At 41.0% G+C, this 19,387-nt stretch overlaps 1 protein-coding gene across 2 annotated transcripts in view; it reads right to left on the bottom strand.

The window, feature by feature from the left end:
* The window catches only part of APBB1IP (amyloid beta precursor protein binding family B member 1 interacting protein), a 75,972-nt gene that overhangs the window by 25,441 nt on the left and 31,144 nt on the right, over nt 1-19,387 (bottom strand). For both annotated transcript variants that reach the window (XM_027560074.1, XM_027560073.1), the window contains exons 3-7: nt 11,902-11,973; nt 9,725-9,812; nt 7,319-7,605; nt 5,653-5,730; nt 1,224-1,383 (exon numbers count right to left, since the gene is read on the bottom strand). In XM_027560074.1, coding sequence (XP_027415875.1) covers nt 1,224-1,383; nt 5,653-5,730; nt 7,319-7,605; nt 9,725-9,812; nt 11,902-11,973 — 685 coding nt within the window. The remainder of the gene's footprint in view (nt 1-1,223; nt 1,384-5,652; nt 5,731-7,318; nt 7,606-9,724; nt 9,813-11,901; nt 11,974-19,387) is intronic.

Genomic DNA, 19,387 nt, shown 5'->3' with positions numbered 1-19,387 from the left:
GTTTCAGGATGATTCAAGGGTATTACATTTATTGTGCACTTTATTTCTATTATTATTAATACATTAGCTCCACCTCAGATCATCATCAATTAGATCCTAGAGGTTGGGGGCCCCACAAAACATTGCTCCCTAAACACATATAAAATACATATAAAACACAATGTATTATACGAATATCGAAACCAACCCTAAACCTTCCTTCCTGTCTTTTCTCTATCTGACTCTGAGAACTGAAGAAAACTTGGAGGATTATTTCCTTGTAGATCATTTCCTCCAGTAAGACATATCTCCAAAGCTTCTAAAACAGGCAACCCTGTATCCCAACAATTCTGTATCCCAGCTCTTCCATATCCCAACTCTCCCGGGAGACAACTGTTCTGTGAGTGGATTAAGAATGAGAAGTAACAGAATCTTTCTTGAACTGCTTTTTTAGTTCATCAAATTCTATCAACTGTCCTTTGCTCTTTGGGGCTGAGCCTCTTCCACTAGACAAAGTATCAGATACTACGTGAGTGAGCCGTGGAGGAAGAAAAGTGGACAGGGACATGAGGCCTCGGGGCAGAGTTACCCAAGAGCAGGGGTCACCAGCTCCTGGGCCACAGGCTGGTACTGGTCCATGGCCTGTTAGGAACCCACCTGAGCAGCAGGTGAGCGGCGGGCGAGTGCATGAAGTGGCTTCATCTGCATTTACAGCTGCTCCCCATTGCTCGTACTGCTGCCAGAGACCTAACTGCTCCTGTTCAGTGAACTCAGTAAATGTAACACGTTTGAAATATCCCAATACTATCCCGACCAGGTCTATGGGAAAACTGACTTGCATGAAACTGGCCCCTGGCATCAAAAAGGTGGGGGATGACTGCCTTAGAGTTTAAAGAAGCAAACTTTAAAGAGACATTGGCTGATCAGCACCCAGGCCCATCAGCTCAGCTGGCTAAACAGTAAGAAGCATCATCTTGTCACTCACTTTCCTTTTGGATCTGCTAGAGAAGTAGCTGCAATAATGCACACCCTCCCCCGGGTCTGGCCACCTGCTTCCATCTGAGTCTCTTCACCACACATCAAGCAAGAGACAAGCACTGAATCCAAAATAAGGAAAGTGATGGGTGGGGTGGTCTTCACAGCCTTGAACAAAACTCTTCTTCATAATTAGATCAAAACCCATAATATAATAAAGCAAACCACAGGTTTCTGGAATACAGCCTGCCGTTAGGACTGGGACTTACCGATTTGCAGCTCTGGATATATTTCATAAAGACACCAATCCACGTTACAGTCACAGTGGGTTTTCTCAAAAAGGTTGTCGAGAACATCTCGGGCTAACTGCCGCTCATCCACCATCAGTGACTTCGAGCTGTTATCATTCATAAGTATCTTGACAACAAGCTGAGGATAAAGCCACAGGACAGCTAGTAAATTCCAGCAACTGGAGAAGGCCACTGAGAAAGGTTCAGGTTTCCACTTCTATTGCTTCTGCATATTTAGGTAAGAAGGTATCCCACAGACTCATTCATGTGCCAGGAATACAGACAGGTGCTGGAGAAACCAATTCACAAAACCAGAAATAATACACAATAAGCGAAGTCCTTGCCCAGTCCTCAGAGACTCTCCATTCTGATGAAGGAGATCTGGGCTCTGTGACCCCGTGGACTGTAGCCCACCAGGCTCCTCTGTCCATGGAATTCTTCAGGCAAAAATACTGGGGTGGGTTGCCATGCCCTTCTCCAGGGAATCTTCCTGATCCAAGGACTGAACCTGGGTCTCCTGCATTGCAGGCAGATTCTTTACTGTCTGAGCCACCAGGGAAGCCCACCAAAATCACTGGTCCTCCCTGATTCAGAGTCTATCTCTGCCACCTGGGATTGTCCTTCCCTTTCCAGACCATCCCCATCCAACCTACAGCCTGCAGTGCTTGAAGCTACTCCACACACCACCAGCAGAGCATTCCTGAAGCAACATCGTCACCCAGAACCCCCAGACACTCTTGCTTAAATTTCTGTTCTAGCTTGAAAAGAGAAGTGTGGGATAGAGACAAGTTCTGCCTATTGTTTGTCTAAGGTTGGTCCTGGTTAGTCGTATAGGAAGTGCATCTTTATTTAAAAAGTATTGGGACTTTGCTGCTGGGCCAGTGGCTGGGTCTCCACGCTTCCAATGCAGGGGGCACAGGTTTGATCCCTGGATGGGGAACCAGATCCCATGTGCCACAACAGGAGTTCTCATGCCACAGCTAAAGATGCCCCCATGCCTCAGCAAAGACTGAAGATCCTGTGTGCGGCAACCAACATCCGGTGCAGCCAAACAAATAAACACATTTTAAAAATAAATAAATAAAAAGTATTTCGAAGGGATGGAAAGAGAAGTCATACAACTGGCAACATTTCTTCCTCCCCTAAAGTTTGGGCCACATTCTGAGCAGCAGGTAAACTGCCTCGCTGGACCCACGCAGTCGGATCCTGAAGACACTGTGCAGTGAATGGTGACAGGCACACAGTGCCTGCGGACTGCTGTGCAGAGTTACTGAGAGCAACCAAGGGTGTGGGTGGTGATAAGAATCTGGGTGAGGAGCAGCAAAGACCACATGAAGAAGCACACCTAGTATCTCCCCTTCCCCCACTTGCACTCCTGAGACTCAAATGCAAACACTGGGGCAGTTAAGTGCGTTTCCTCCTCCTGAGGCTTTTTGAATCAGGCTTTTATTCCAGGCTTGGCCAAAGAATACTTTTTTCCCTTTGAAACCTGTAGCCCAGGAACTTCTAGCTGGACACTTTGTTTCTGTTGTCTGTTCATCTTTTGATGTATTAAACACAACAGGCTCAAATAAATACCACAGTGTCACAGACATTCATCTGGGGATTTTCCTGACAGTTCAATGCTTAAGACTCCACCCTTCCACTGCAGGATACAGGGTTCAATCCCTGGTCGGGGAAGTAAGATCCCATATGCCACACCACATGGCCAAAAAACCCCACACAAAACATTCATCTGACCTGAGAAATCACGCTTGGAGGGGTGCCTGGAAAAACAGAAATTCCTCAAATATCAGAATGACCATGGCTTATTTTCCATAGAAGGCATACCCATTGCTCTCTGCTGAGGATTATTGCTATAAAGTAGCTACGGGTCCTAAGAAACCCTACCAATGTTAGGATTTAGAGGACAATGTTCCCGATGGGAAAATCAATAACTTTTGACCACATTTTTTCTCGCTTAGGAATTCTTGAAAAAACAAAACATAGCTTGGTGTTATCTTTTGTTTTTAAAGAGAGAAAAAAACCAAACCGCACACATAGTTTGACAATGATGCAGTGATGGAAAGGGCTTGGTTTTTTCTTTTGGCAGAAACTGCAAACTAAATTTAACGCACATGTAGTTACAAATGTCCACAATCATGAAACTTAGGGAAAAAACCAAGAGAAGGCAGGTGACGTTTAGTGAAAAGAAACCATGTTGACTCTTCTTCAGCCCTCTTCCCATTTCCAAGCTGAAGGGTAGTTCTGTATCAGCACATGACACCCTAAAGCACGGTTACGTGATGTAGCAAGCTGAGTACTTCTCACATCTATCAGTTTAGTTCAGTCGCTCAGTCATGTCCGACTCCTTGCGACCCCATTTCACATCAATACCATATCATATAGGGCAAATTGATTCCAGAATGAAAAGACTTCCCCTTTCTGACCCATTGTAGTAAAGACCATGGGATTTTCCAGGGAAGAATACTGGAGTGGGCTGCCATTCTCTCCTCCAGGGGATCTTTCTCACCCAGGGATCAAACCGACACCTCTGGCTTCTCCTGCATTGGTAGGCAGACTCTTAACCACAAAGAAACAAATACAGTCAATGAGTGAGTCTGATACTCTTTCCAGTTCTAAAAACGTTGCACCACAAACTACGTATATCATTCCTGATCCAAAAAGATGACAACACCCAGCAGAATATTTGAGGACAGAGTACTTCAGGTCAACTTGATTTCCAGCCTTTATAAAACATGCTGTAGATTATGTGTTAGTATACCTTACTAACTTTATTAACAGATGAGTATGACTCAGTTATTTTTTTTTAATTATCTGTGCCACACAGCCTTTTCTTTTTAGAAATAAGTCTCGAGTACCTCAAGTGAGAAAAAAATAAACACCTTGGCTTCTTAATTTTCTTTTCTCTCCCCCCGATCAGAGCGGCTTCTGTTTCACGTACACTTTGTTGACTAGAGGCAGGTGCTGCTTTTCGCTGCCGCTACAATTCACCTCAACTGAATTATGGCAACTTTCTCTAGCTTCTGGTCTCCAGCAGGAAATACTGCTCGCTCGTCCCTGTCCTCTTCATCTCCGGTTAAGCACACGAAGGAGCCGGTTTTAGAAACACGACAGGCCATCCACGGGACAAGACTATGGACCAGCGGCCGGAGGTGCAGGCGGGCAGGAGGCCATTGTGTTAGGAGCTGGTAGAACCTTTCTTTGGGTCGCTTCTACTTCTCCGCAATGGGTGGCAACATCACGAGGAAGAGGAGGGAGGTATTGGAGGTTTTCAGGGAGAGGACAAGGTGGAAGCAGTTCTCTAGGTTCGTGAGACAGAGACTGGAGTGGCAAGCTCTGGCAGCACTGAGAGCCCGGGCTGAGCAGAAGGGAAGCTGGATTTAACCAGGGATTCACAGAGGCATCAGCTCAGTAACCGACCACAGAATGTAATTACACATAGAGAACAGGAAGGGAAATAGTAAGAAGGTGCATGCATGCTTGAAATGGAAGGAACCAGGCTGATCTGGAAACATTCTCACAGATGAACCTTGACTGTCTGGATCCCGGGGTAATGAAGGAATATTTATTAAATGTCAATCAGCATGTGTTGAACTCCTTCATTCAAAGAACCATGAGAGAGGCTGCAGGAACATAAAATCGAACACCCTCTATGAAAAGAATAATTCACCCAACTGTAATTAAAAAGCTCTTAATGAGTCTCAGTCATAGCATATGCCTCAGGGGTCGAGGTGAGACTTTATCTTTCTCTTAATTTACCAAATTAACTATTATTAACACTTTATTATTAGGCAGATGCTTTTACTGAGGTTAAATATGTGTGTTTCTGATACAATACAGTAAATGCGTCTCTGGAAAAAGCTACAGAAAATGCACAATAAATTACACGCTTATTGGGACCACAGGGTTGGGGCAGGTCACTCAAAACCTATGCAACTTTGAACGCACAGCACCAGCCAGAATAACATTTGGAACTTCAGGGGAGAACTCAGACACCCAGGGCAGTCTAGGGGCTGCCCCAGGGGGTATATGACATGCACAAAAGCAACTGTGGGAATGAGGTGATGCCAGTGGAAGCTGAACTCTAACCAAATTGAGATGGGCCCAGAAGAGGATGCCACCTGCTATTACCCAAGAGTGAGCAGAACCCAGAGGGCATCCTCAGGGGAGGGAGCCCTGGGGGTAGAAACCTGGAAACATCCACATTGACACTAACATAGGTTCCCTATTTATCAATCACAAATGAGCAATTGATGTCATGGAAAGAATAATTTATCTTTGTCCTTAAGCTAAAAAAAATACAACTCATTGGAAAGTACCACTTGAATGTAAAACTTTTTTACCCTTAAGCATATGAAGAAGTTGTTAATTTGACTGCCCCGTGTAAAAGTGATTCGTAGTTTACCTTCTTGACCTTGGCCTCCTTCAGTTTTTCCAATGCCAGTTTTATTTTATCAGCCTTGGCTTGAGCTTCTTCTTCTTCCTGTAAAATGTTATGACGTCAACACAGTCCATTAATCATACAAGCGAGTAAGTATTCCCAACATCGCCAGTGTCTTAGTCACTTTCTGTTGATAAAAGCCTGTATTGGTACTTGCCTGGCTGTCCAGTGGTTAAGACTCATCATGTTGTGTAACTTAAACTTGTATAGTCGTGCTTGTGCTCAGCTGCTAAGTTGTGTCTGACTCTTTGTGATCCCAAGGACTGTAGCCCACCAGGCTCCTCTGTCTGTGGGATTTCCCAGGCAAGAATACTGGAGTGGGTTGCCATGTCCTTCAGGGAATATTCCCAGCCCAGGGATCGAACCTGCATCTCCTATACTGGCAGCTGGATTCTTTACCACTGAGCCACCAGGGAAGTCTTTTGTTATTGCATATGTGCATGCTAAGTCTCTTCAGTCATGTCCAACTCTTTGCGATGCTATGGACGCAGCCCACCAGGCTCCACTGTCCGTGGGATTCTCCAGGCAAGAATAATGGAGTGGGTTGCCATGCCCTCCTCCAGGGGATCTTCCTAACCCAGGGATGGAACCCATGTCTCCTGTGGCTCCTGACTTGCAGGCAGATTCTTTACTGCCGAGCCACTGGGGAAGCCCTATGTTACTGTATCTTGCTGTAAATAATATAAATGTACAAAATTCTCTCTGAAAAGTTTTTTGGACTCAACCAGGCCCTTTGAAACTTCTCTAATATTATACATCAATTATATCTCAATAAACTGGAGGGAAAAAAAAGCCCCTGATCTAAATGGATCACCAATTTTCAAATAATTTTTATACAAGAATCACACAATACAGCAATGAGTAGTATTTGATATTTGTTTATATTTCATATTTATTCATCCAAAAGATATTGTAGGGATTTTCAGGGTTACTAGTGTTGTATTTATAAGTACTGATCAGCATACAGTACAATAAATGTGAGAGCCACAGGAAATAGAGCTAGGTTATTTCTCTGAAATATTTTAAAAGTGGCTTACCCTAGGCAAAATCCTTAAAGCACCCTTTTTGCGTTGATGAGGGACATAAACTGACATCCCAAATAATGACAATATGAACTTCCCAGAAATCTATTAATATCACTTACCACCTGCTTGCCCATAACACCCCTTCCAACTTTGACCTTACAAGTGATATCTTTGCCAATGAACAAGGCTGTCAAATTCAGCAAAATTCCATTTAGTTCAATTTAGAAATATGTAAGGAATGCCTTCTATTCTTTATGTACTGGGCAAGGACCAGGGACACAGCAATGTGTAAATCATTTCCACAGCTCATACCAGGTTAATCATGTATGACCCCCAGAGGTGAGTATCATCAGGAAAAGCCACGTACAAATGTAGACTTTAGCCAAACTGTACTACTTCCTGAATATGGCCGTAGTAAGTTCCTTATACTCACCAACGTGTCCTTCATGGCCATTTTATGTCTGACTGCAGTGAACACATCTGGGATCCTTGTTTTTTGAATCTTAGAGCTCTGGGCATACACATTTATGAATGGAACTGTCACTTTGAAGAAAGTCAGAGATCATGGGTGGCAGAGGTCAAGAGTCCTGATCCCATGGACTTACCTGAGAGATGGGTCCTGGAGGGGGTGGTGGCAGAGGAAGGTCTAACATTGGATCAGCTGGTGGAGGTGGTAAGTCATCATCATATTGACTCGGTGCAGCAACATTTGCTCCGTAACCAAGAGAGGCTGTATCACTGAAACTTGGCACACACAGGGATGCTGAAGGAGGCTGCTTCTGAGGGGACTCTTTCTGGGCCTGGATTGTCCTCTGCTCAGCTTCACTTATGTCTGCTACCAGATCTGCCATGAGAGCATCTAAATCTTGGTCTTCCAGTGCATTTAAGGACTCTGATAGGGAAAATCACATTCATGAGCAAGATAATGATGTGTACCTGGAAAAACTAAATGAAAGTCATTGTAAAGAGTCAGTTTTTCTGTAAAGCAATTACCCTTCAATTAAAAAATAAATTAATTTTTTAAAAAAGATTAAATTTGAGTACAGGTTGCCAGGGACTGGGGTTGGGGAAATAGGATGAGGTTGGTGAAAGAATATGAACATTTATAAGGCAAATAAGGTCTGAGGATCTAAGTATACCACGATGACTCTAGTTGCTAACACTGTGTGGTATAATTGAAATCTGCTGAAAGAGTAGAACTTAAACATTCTCACTAAAATAAGAAGTAAATATGTGAGGTGATGGATAGGTTAATTGTCTTGATAGGGCAAATCTTTTCACAATGTATATGCACAGCAAATCCTCACGTTGTACACTTTAGGTATCATACAGTTTTATTCATCAGTTAAACCTCAATAAAGCTAAAAATATCCTTTCCTTCCAAAAAAAAAAAAAAAAAAGAAAGGGAGGCAAATGCCTTCCCTACATTGAGCATCCTCACAGGCCACCTATAAAGTCAAATCTAAGTGCTGACTGGATGCCTATGGAGGAAATTCTTGTGCATTCTGGTGCAAGATCTTAGAGTTTTACAAAGTAGGGGAGGGGGGAGGCTGGAAATGGATGGAAAATTCTCCCAGGTCTTTGGACAGCAGCAAACAGAGCAACACTAATGAATATACTTGGAAGAGAGTCGGTCTCCACCAACTGGGATTTATTTAATATGCCTTGAGATTTGGGGTGAGGATAGAGTTTCTGTGGGCACACCATCCAACTGTAGGAACTCTCACATCTCAAAAGAGCAACTAATGATAAACAGCAGGAAACAAAGCACAAAGGGCATTAAGGAGTGAAAAAAATGTTTTTGAAAAATTGGGATTAACTGGTGAAGACTTCATAAGATTGTGAGTTGGAAGTTAATTCTCTCTTTTTTTAAAGAATTTTCTCTTGTTGTTTTCAAGACTTTCTATACATTAATACTAGTAGTTAAGGATTGTTTTGTTTTTTTGACTGCACCACATGGTTTGTGGGATCCTGACCAGGGATCAAACCTGGGCCTACTGCATTGGGAGCACGGAGGAGTCTCAACCACTCCACCACAGGGAAGTCCTGGGAGTTAACTCTTAAAGGAAACAGCAGACCCAGATTTTCAGAGTGAGCGGGAGGGGGGATGGTTTCGCTGGAATTTCTTCCACGTGTGAGATTACTGTGGTGATCAGACATGGGATACTGAAAACTAATGAGACCACATGCACCCAGGGAGCCATGGCCGTGAATCGAGCTGGGACCGCACTTGGCTGATCAGGCAGTCACCGGATGGTGAGTGTGATGAACACAGGGTGAGCAGGGTGGAAGCGACGATGAGGAAGACAAATCTAGCTGCTGTGTGCAACGTGAACGAGATTGAGGAAATGGGAATGGGGGAAATACAGCCTTCTCAGGAACAAAGGATCAGAAAGCATGGGGAAATCATTTATTGCCCAACATCATCAGCATGAACACCATGCAGCATATTATTACATTAATGCTAATGGTTTAACCCTGAATATTCACTGGAAGGACTGTTGCTGAAGCTCTGATACCTTGGCCACCTGATGCAAAGAGCTGAATCACTGGAAAAGACTCTGATGCTGGGAAAGACTGAAGGCAAAAGGAAAGGCGGGTGGAAAAGGATGAGATGGTTAGATCTCATGGACACCAACCCGATGGACATGAATTTGAGCCAACTCCAGGTGATAGTGGAAACTGAGGAGCCTGGCATGCTGCAGTCCATGGGGTCGCTGAGTTGGACATGACTTAGTCACTGAACAACAATGGCTCCATGTACAGCACCTGGACTGAAGGCTGGATCTCCTAACTATGTAACAAGGGTTTATTTCCTCCTAAGCCAGTGTTGTTTTGCATACAACTTCTTCATAAAATTAAGTGAAATCAATTTTTAAAATCTCAGAAAGAATATATGTAGAACTAAGGAAGTGTATTCCTAGTTTTCTAGTGCTGCGAATTACACTCTGACAGATTTTAGTCATTGCTATGATTTCAAATCACTCAAGAAAACAAATGATGGTGCTTACCATTTAAATCCTTAAACCCCACACTGTAGTTAAATTCAGCTCTCGGCGGTTTAGGATCTGGAGGAGGGAGAATGTCGACTCCTAAACTCTGTGAAAACAGAGCCCCAGCCCCAAAGTTATTCAGGATACTCACATTTTTGCAGGGCAAATTGTTCATTAAGTTAAGAATCGTCTACTGTTTACCCATGTTCTCTCTAAACATGTTCTCTAAAAACTGTATTATTTGCACATTTTAGGTGATTTTTTTCCCTACAGAAAACGATAAGTTAAAAATTATTCTAGAAAGTACACTTTGAAACAAAACAGATCAACTGAGACTGATGAGAATGAAGTTGTTTGCTTTTATAAACAACAGAAAAAACTTCTGGTAATGGTGCATTTGTGACACATACACTATATATATAATTCATTAAGACTTAAGTTATGACATCAAAGAAAGGAATATTTAGTCACTTGAAGAAAAGAACTGTTCAGGATGCAATCTTTTATTATACAGTAAAATGTTAATGCTGTTGCTCTTATTTAATAAAACTCGTTAAAAAGAAATGAAGACACAGTAAGTTACTAATTTTGTAAGTAACATTATTTTTTAAGTGAAAAAGTGACTTCTTGTATGATTTAAAAGCTAATATTTAAAAATATTTTTACATCCGTAGTTTGAGAAGTGATTTCACCTGTTCCTACTCATGAATGTTTTCATGACAGTAAGTGTATTTTTTATGTTAATTTGATGTAGTAAATCCTTGTTCACGTTTTAAATTTCTGAAAGAAGCAATCATTATACTTTTGAGAATAAATTAATGAGATACTATCAGTTATAAGTAGAAAAAAAAAGACCATTAATCAAGAAGCTTAAAAAAATGAACCAAAGAAAGTTAGAATCAAGGATAAAATGTAGGGAAGAGTGACTGCAACCCCAGAATTCATTCTAAAAACCAGAATAAGCTTGCAAAAATTGCCAAGAAAAGGGAAGGTTGATAGAGAAACTATGGGGCAGATACCGGAGCACAGAAAATAGAGAAAGGAAGTGCACACACACACACAAATGCTCATTAACTAGTTGCTTTTTAAACACTATGATTAGGAAGTATAACATTGCAATTAGAGGAGCCAACTCATTTTTTCTCAGGAATATATCAGGCTACTTAAAGAAATTAGAAATAGTTCTCTATCAAAATGTGTATCTATGAATGTGTGATGTAACAGGCTTTGAGTAAAATAGAGAGGGAAAGAAGAGCAAGGAATAGTTTTAGGAAGAAACTCCTTTAATCACTTTTAGCCAAGCAAACCCTGTGACTGGGCTCACTCGAGCACAGTGAAGATCAAAACTCAGAAAGGCTCTCAGTAAAGGCAGATCCAAGACACTCTGAGGGGTCCCCATCTTACTCTGGAGGTTATACCAACAATACTCAACTATGAAAATCCCAAACTGACCAAACAGGATAGTCATTCCTCTATGGAGCAGAAGTGAGTGGACAGAGACAAGCAGACGTTCAACAAACCCTCCCCCTTCACAGGTGGAAAAAAGTCCTCGTATCTACAGAAATGTGGCTACCATCCCTCTGGTTTTTAGTCAGCACCCCTTTTCTCTAAGCCTGTTGTCTCATCTTTTGTCTCTTCCTTCATAGAGTCTGAACTTCCTTGAATTTCATATAGAATATAAAGTAGATGCTAACTAGTATTGATTTATTTTTCTAAAATAAACATAAAAAATAGATTAGTCTTCATTTATTTTGTAGAAAACTTTGGGATCCCTGTCTTTCTTATTTAGGAATATTGGATGATTCTTATTTTAGTGCTTTATGCAGAAAGTCATGAGCTGATTAGCCTTTACATAAAGGTAACTGCCAGGGAAATTGTTCAGTGAGGGTGGTGGTTGCAGAGGGTTTGCTTGGGGAAAATTCCTCCATTGGCATTCCTAAGTATTGGGATACCATGAGCATGAGAACTGCCATAACAGAATGTGTGTGTGATCCATGTATTCAGTTAACTGAACTCAGAAGGGTATAATCAGGAAAAAAGCTTTATTTTTTTCCCCAACTACAGTTAGAGCAGGACTATGTAACATTGTCAATTTCCAGTCGTTAGAAAGATAGCTCTCTTGTCATATTAGAATCAAATTCAGTAACACTGTGTTTTTTTTCCCCCTAATTTGAAAGTTAAGAAGGAGAATTTACCTGAGTCAGGAGATCCATCTCTCCCAGCAAATTGCTGAACATTTGGTCTATATCTTCGTTTGACTCACCCATCTGAAAAAGGAAGAAATCCAGAAATAAACAGTCTAATAAAAGCCTGGTCCTTGGGGATAATTGTCCCATCTCTTTTTTTCCTCCAAAAGGCCCATCAATGGGCAAGTAAGTCAAGAAGAAAAGCTTGTGGAGAGGAAGGTTCACTTCAGCCTGCACGTCCATGCCTGACCTCTCTGCAATTTGCTTGGTCCAAGATTGAGCCGAACTCCAGGGACTGTCTCAGAGTATCAATGGGACTGTTTTCCCAGACAGAACTAGTCTCCTTGGGGCCAACTGGACAAGTGGGTGACATTCAGGAATTCACAACCAGGTAGGACACCCTGATTGGAAAAAGAGAATGCCTCAGGTCGTGGGCGATGGCACCAGAGCCACAAAGAACTTCATTTCCACTTGAAAACGAACACAAAAATGATGTCAGGTGTGAGAGAGCAAATTTACCAAAAAATTCCTTGCTTTACAAGTTTTTATCTGAAACAGCAGTTTTCAGCACATTTATTTGGAAATATTAGGGTGCCACACAGTTAGAACTAAAACGGCCACATGATCAAGTGATAAGAGATGGAAATAAAACGTATTTTACATTATAACCTTTCTCTACCTAAACCAAGCGAAGGAAGTGGCCACGGGAGAAAAAGTGCTTCCGTAAAGTGTGAGGAGGGACGCCCTGGGAGGTATAACTAATTGCTTTGGTCCTGACATTGTTGGTGAGGCTGGATTAGGACATTAGGAGGCACGGTCACAAGGCTTAATTAGTAATGTGTTGTTTGGCAATAAAGACTCAACTGCTTCATCTGTAAGATAAGGACTTTGTTGCAGATAATTTCTAAGGGTCACAAATGCTCTAAAACACTAGAAAATTAGTGCTCATTACAGTTCAAGCTAAGAAGTCTGGTGAATGGATGAGATCAGCATGGATTACTTAAACCAAACAATATGTATGTGTGTGTATGCATGTGTTTGTATCCATTATTTTATATGAAACTTAAATACATACAAAAGTTGAGAAAATAATGTAATTATCTTCATGTACCCATTGTCCAGCTTTAACAATGACCAACTCATGACTGATCTTTTTTACGTAAATATCATATATGTAACATTAAAGGTTTTTTTTCTCACATAACCATAATAATATTATCTCTGCACACACACTTGTGTGTATTTGTATTTAAAATAAATTACTTGAATTGCCAAGATACAGAAGCAACCTAAGTGTCTATCAATAGATGAATGGATAAAGAAGATGTGGTAAACGTACACAGTGGAATATTACTCAGCCATAACAAGGAGTGAAATCTTGCCATTTGCAGCAACACAGATGACTTGGTGGGCATTATGCTAAGTGAAATAAGTCAGGCAGAGAAAGACAAATACTGTATGATATCACTTATCTGTAGAATCTAAAAAAAGACAATAAATTAGTAGATAAAACAAAAAAAGAAGCAGATTCACAGGTATTGAGAACAAATTAGTGGTTACCAGTGGGGAGAGAGAGGAGGGGAGGGGCAACATAGGGGTGCAGGGTAAGAGGTGCAAACAATCTGGTATGAAGTAAACTGCAAGGATGTATTGCACGACACGAGAATATAGCCACTGTTTTATAATAGCTATAGATGAGGTATAACCTTTAAAAATCGTGAATCACTATACTATATACCTGTAACTTACATAATACCAACAGCAACTATACGTCAATAAAAAATATTTGGCTAAAATAGGCAAAGTCAAGGTGAGTTTATCTTTCCATGACTAAATTATCATGAAAACTTATAGTTCTCCCTTTACTATAACCTCAAACTAATACTTAAGCAATAATACCTTTTCATATTTAATAGCTTTAATTAATCAGGATTTAACTAAACCCTCTGTCTCTTTATATGTAGCTAAAAGACCTCTGTCATACTGACTCTGCTTATTTAAAACTGACCTAAATGATTAAAAAAACCAGTTCTTGAAAGTACAGAGATGTAATGATGACAATGATGAAGACATATCTAGCACTTAACCTTGTTCTAGGAACTGATCTGTAAGCCAGGTTGATATTAACAGTAAACAGCTAGAACGGCACTGACACTGAGAAATCAGAACGAATGAGTGCTGTAAAAACCATCTGGAGTCCATCAGTGCATATCTGCCAGACATCCACCCTGTGGACTTCCCTGGTGGCCCAGTGGCTAAGACGTGGCATCGATGGGTCAGAATATCCATTGAGCCCAAACACCTTAGATTTTCAGACTGTATACACCACTGATACAGAATGGGTTGAGGCATACACACACCACTATATATAGAATAGATAACCAACAAGAACCTACTGTGGAGCACAGAAACTCTACTCATATTCTGTAATCACCTATATGGGAAAAGAATCTGAAAAAGAATGAATATATGTATAACTGAATCACTTTCTTGTACACCTGAAACTAACACAACATTGTAAATCAACTATACTCCAATACACAATAAAAATTAAATTAAAAATTTAAAAAACCAAAACAGGTTGAGGACATGCCAGAGTGAATCATACACCTAATGTGGAAATAACTTGAAACAGCAGCACATACTTGTGACCTCTGCTGACTCCCCCGATGTTCATCAAAGTAGAAAAATCCTCCCCCTGCCCTCTCATTCCTTTTCCCTAGAGTCTGTTGATACTGAATTACTTAAAGGAGTTAACATCAAAATTATTCTGTAAATCTTGTTTTAAGCAAAGTAGGTTGCTGAAGTTGACTTATGTCCCTACTTGGAGAAGGAAATGGCAACCCACTCCAGTACTCTTGCCTGGAGAATCCCAGGGAAGGCGGAGCCTGGTGGGCTGCCGTCTATGGGGTCGCACAGAGTTGGACACAACTGAAGCAACTTAGCAGCAGCAGCAGCAGCAGGTTGCTGAAGGGATCACAGTTTAAAAGCGTTGTTTGGAGAAGGAACTGGCAGCCCACTCCAGTGTTCTTGCCTGGAGAATCCCAGGGACGGAGGAGCCTGTTGGGCTGCCGTCTTTGGGGTCGCACAGAGTCGGACACGACTGAAGTGACTTAGCAGCAGCAGCAGGAGATAAAGGCATCTTCTGAAAAACAGGTGACTTGGGGAAGAGGGGCACTTATCGGAAAACAAATAACATTTCAGAAAGATAAATGGTACTTCAGGAGGATATATGGGAGATAGGGGAGTTTTGTGAAAATGTCTGTCTGGTGCTTGGAACTTTCCTTAATTGTAAGACTTTTTCCAAAACTCAAACAACAATGATAGGTTGATAGGTAAAGAAAAGGTGAAAAGTCTTTGTCAAATCTTATTTATCTATGAGGAACTTTTCTCTAATTTTAAGACTCTTTCCAAGAGTAAAAAAGTCAATTAAAATGGACTTAAATGCATTCCTTTTTAGAGCTGAATAATACACAACTTCTTTATCCATTCATCTGTTGATGGACATTTAGGTTGCTTCCATGCCCTAACTATTATAAATGCTAGGAAATACATAGAATGAAAAGAATGAAAGAAATCCATAGACATTTTTTTAAAGCTATGAACATAACTGCAATGAACACTGCAGTACACGGTTTTTTTTTTTTTTTTTTGAATTTGCTGTATGATGCAGAGAACCCAAAGCTGGTGATTTGTGACAAACTAGAGGGCTGGAATCGGGAGGGAGGTGGGAGGGTGGTTCAGGAAGGAGGGTTCATATGTATCTATGGCTGATTCAGGTTGATGTATGGCAGAAACCATCACAATATTGTAAAGTGATTATCCTCTGATTAAAAATAAAAATTAGGACAAGTTAACTCATTTAAAAAAATAAAATAAAATAAAAGCGTTGTTATTCTTGGTGAAAATCCTGAAACATTTAGTTAAGAGCTATTAATAACGTAAATGTGTATTAATGTGTAAATTCAAACCAGATTACATATTTATCTTCCCTACAAGAAAACCTTGCTTTTGGAATGAACAGAATCAGAGTTCCATGGATACATACAGTGTCCATACACACACACACACACACACACACACACACACACACACACGGACAAGAAAATAGGGCTGTGTCTATTTATATGTGCATTATTTCCTGAAGGTCAAAATCAAGAGTAAACAGACAGAAAGAGAGAAAAGAAACACCCAGCCCTGAGCACTCAAAGTGTTGTATGGGTTAACAGCCCAAAGAGAAAGGGTGGAGGAGCCTCAGTGAAGCAATGGATTCTGAAACAAGCAACGTGCACATAGCGACTGGGTGGAACTAACATCTTTTTGTGAGTATGTCATCTCTGAACTCCTTTTGTGTGAGTATGTCATCTCTGAACTCCTTTTGTGTATTGGGGAGGAACAACACATTGTTGATTAAAAACATTTGGAATCATTCTTTATCAGATAGATTTTGCTGGTTTGTTTTTTTTTTGGAGGGCGCAGAGAGTTGGATAGGAGTGGGATGGGGTGGTTGAGGCTGTACATTCAGGCCGAAATTCTGCCTTAGAGTCCCTGAATGACGGTGGGATTTTCCCTAATGCTCTGTCTTTCCCTAAGGCTCAAACTTCTGAGCCTGTTTTTATCTACAGATAGTTTTTCTTCTCCACATATATACATTTCCTATAAAAGCTTTAAATATGCGTATTTAAAAAAATCTGCCTGTAAGAGAAAACATGGTGACTCTAAGGAGGTGTTAATGCAACTTGTGATGACTGTTTCACAGTGTATACATATACCATATCATTATGGCGGATGCCTTAGTGTCAGATGTCAGTCAGATCCCCAGAGTGCAGGAAGAAGTGTATCCCGACAGCATTCTAATATATACTTATGTTGCATGTTATATAATATACTTATATACAACTTATATAACATATATTATGAAAATATATATCTATATATTGCTTAATAGGACATCTGTTTATATCTATGGCAAAGTCAACCTTGTCTATTTAACTCAATTTGGACACGGGTTTCATTGCCACTTGGATGAGCAATTCCAGCCATGATTTTGGACCTGAGTGACTCACCTAAAGCAGCCCATTCAATATTCCACAAGCTTTTCCATCATTCTTCCCCCTCTGGTGCGTTCTCCTCCTATATGCCCTAGCTTGACTATTGGTCATTATCCATCTATTAGTCTAATTTAGAAACCCTGGCACAGTCCCCAGACTCTTCCCATTTTTCCACCCCCATCAGTCAAAAAAAAAAAAAATCCCGTCGGTGGTTCCTGCAGAGAGCTTTCCTTTCCTTCATCCTCAGTGTTGAGACTCTCATCAGCTCATCAAGCCTCCAGAATTCCTCATCAAGTCCCATCACTATCATTTCAAATTTGAAGTGGGGATCTGAATGTTTCAATCTCCTGTTCTGTGGCTGATCACGATGAAGCAGGGAGAGTTCAAGTCTCGCCACATCTTTAAGTCCTTCGTAATTTGCCCCAACCTACTCTTCAGGGTTCAACTCTTGACACTGTCTGAACAGGATTTTAAACATTCTGTTTTGGTACACACTATTCCCTTCAAGTAGCATCCTCCTCTGTCCACTCATCCTTCATATAACCCTACTGATCATTTGGAATCCAACTTTCATGGATGTCAGCATACCTCGTGGAGAGACTTGCTGTCCATTGCACTTGGCAACCCTATCAGTAAATCCAGATGCCAACAACAACAACCTGGATAAGGTTTTTAAACCTCCCTGGGTTAGTTTCCTCATCTGTAAAATGAAGAGATTAACATGTAATTCGTAGGATTTCTGTGACATTCATATTGGTGTGCAACCATGACCACCATTCATTTCCAGAACCTTTTCATCTTCCTCAACTGAAATTTCATACCCATTAAATAGTAACTCCCCATCCCTCCCACCCCCAGCCCCGAATCCTAGGATCCATCACCCTACTTTCTCTGTTTATGCATCTGGCTACTCTAGACATCTCATGTAAGTGGACAGAAATATTTGTCCTCAAGATTCACCCTGGTTGTAGCACTATTGTGTACCGCGTACTATCGTGTATCATGCACTATTGTGCAAGTGAAGTGGTGTCTGAGTCTATAGCTAGATTGCCAGAATTAAACTATAACTATTAACAGAATTCATGAGAAAGAAAGTTGGAAAATCTGAGGTTCTTTCAGTATCAATTTGCTTTGATATTTTTATTATTTTTAAATTAAAAAAACCCCAACTGGCTGTGTTTATTTTTTCCAGGGAAAAAAAATCAGCCCACACATTGTTGCTGTTTAGCCATTCAGTCTGTCTGACTCTTTTGTGACTCCATGGACTGTAGCCTGCCTGGATCCTCTGTCCATGGGATTTCCCAGGCAAGAATACTGGAGCGGGTTGCCATGTCTTCTCCAGGGGATCTTCCTAACCCAGGGATCGAACCATTTGGTCCATGGATTATTTATCACTGAGCCACCAGGGAAGCCCCAGCCCACATATGACAACTACAGATACAAAAGAGGAGATAATTTTTAAAAAATCTGTTGGTGATAGGAATCACACTTGGTATGGAATATGTAGTGCAGAATCCAGGTCCTCAAATGCTGGTGGAGATCGTGAGGTAGCCAGTGTATGTACAACTGGAAAATAACAGACAATATTGCATTTTACCCAATTCCTGCTGTGTAGTTTTTTTTCAAAATGCAATGAAAGCCCTCCTCAAGAGGAAGTGGTTCATGGAACAACGCAGCCCGTGGTTAAAGGTTCTCGCAATGTGTGGGGGAGGAGGGAGGTAAAACTTCTGTGTAGCATAAAACAGGAAGCAGAAACATCTCTAAAATTACACACAGGATCAAATAATACTCAACAAAGAACCATAAGAAATGTCTTGGGTCAACTTAACTGGCTTTGCACAGTATACTTGAGGTCAGTGAAAAAAATGTTTTTATTGGAGTATAATTGCTTTAAAATGTTGTTTTTCTGCTGTACAACATCATGAGTCAGCTACATGTATACATATACCCCTTCCTCTGGAGTCTCCCTCCCAACCCCCACTTCCCACCCCTCTAGGTCATCATAGAGCACCGAATTGAGCTCTCTGTGGTATACAGCGGCGTCCCACTGGCTAGCTATTTCACACATGGCTCTGTGTGTGTGTGTGTGTATCAATGCTTCTCTCACAGTTCGTCCCACTTTTCCCTTCCCCTTCCCTGTGTCCACATTTCAGTTCTCTATATCTGCATTTCCATCCTTGTCCTGCAAATAGGTTCACGTGTACCATTTTTCTAGATTCCATATCTGCCTTAACATACAATATTTGTTGTTCTTTCTGACTTACTTTACTCTGTATGATAGACTCTAGGTTCATCCACATCACTACAAATGATCCAATCCCATTCCTTTTTATGTCTGAGTAATAGTCCATTATATATATGTACCACATCTTCTTTATCCATTCGTGGGTGGAAGTCAGTGAAAATTTTGAGAACTAGGCTAACAAATTGTTATGAAGTTAACA

The sequence above is a fragment of the Bos indicus x Bos taurus genome, chromosome 13 (genome assembly GCF_003369695.1).
Source record: "Bos indicus x Bos taurus breed Angus x Brahman F1 hybrid chromosome 13, Bos_hybrid_MaternalHap_v2.0, whole genome shotgun sequence".
NCBI lineage: Eukaryota > Metazoa > Chordata > Mammalia > Artiodactyla > Bovidae > Bos > Bos indicus x Bos taurus.
This window is presented reverse-complemented; position numbering and strand designations above follow the sequence as displayed.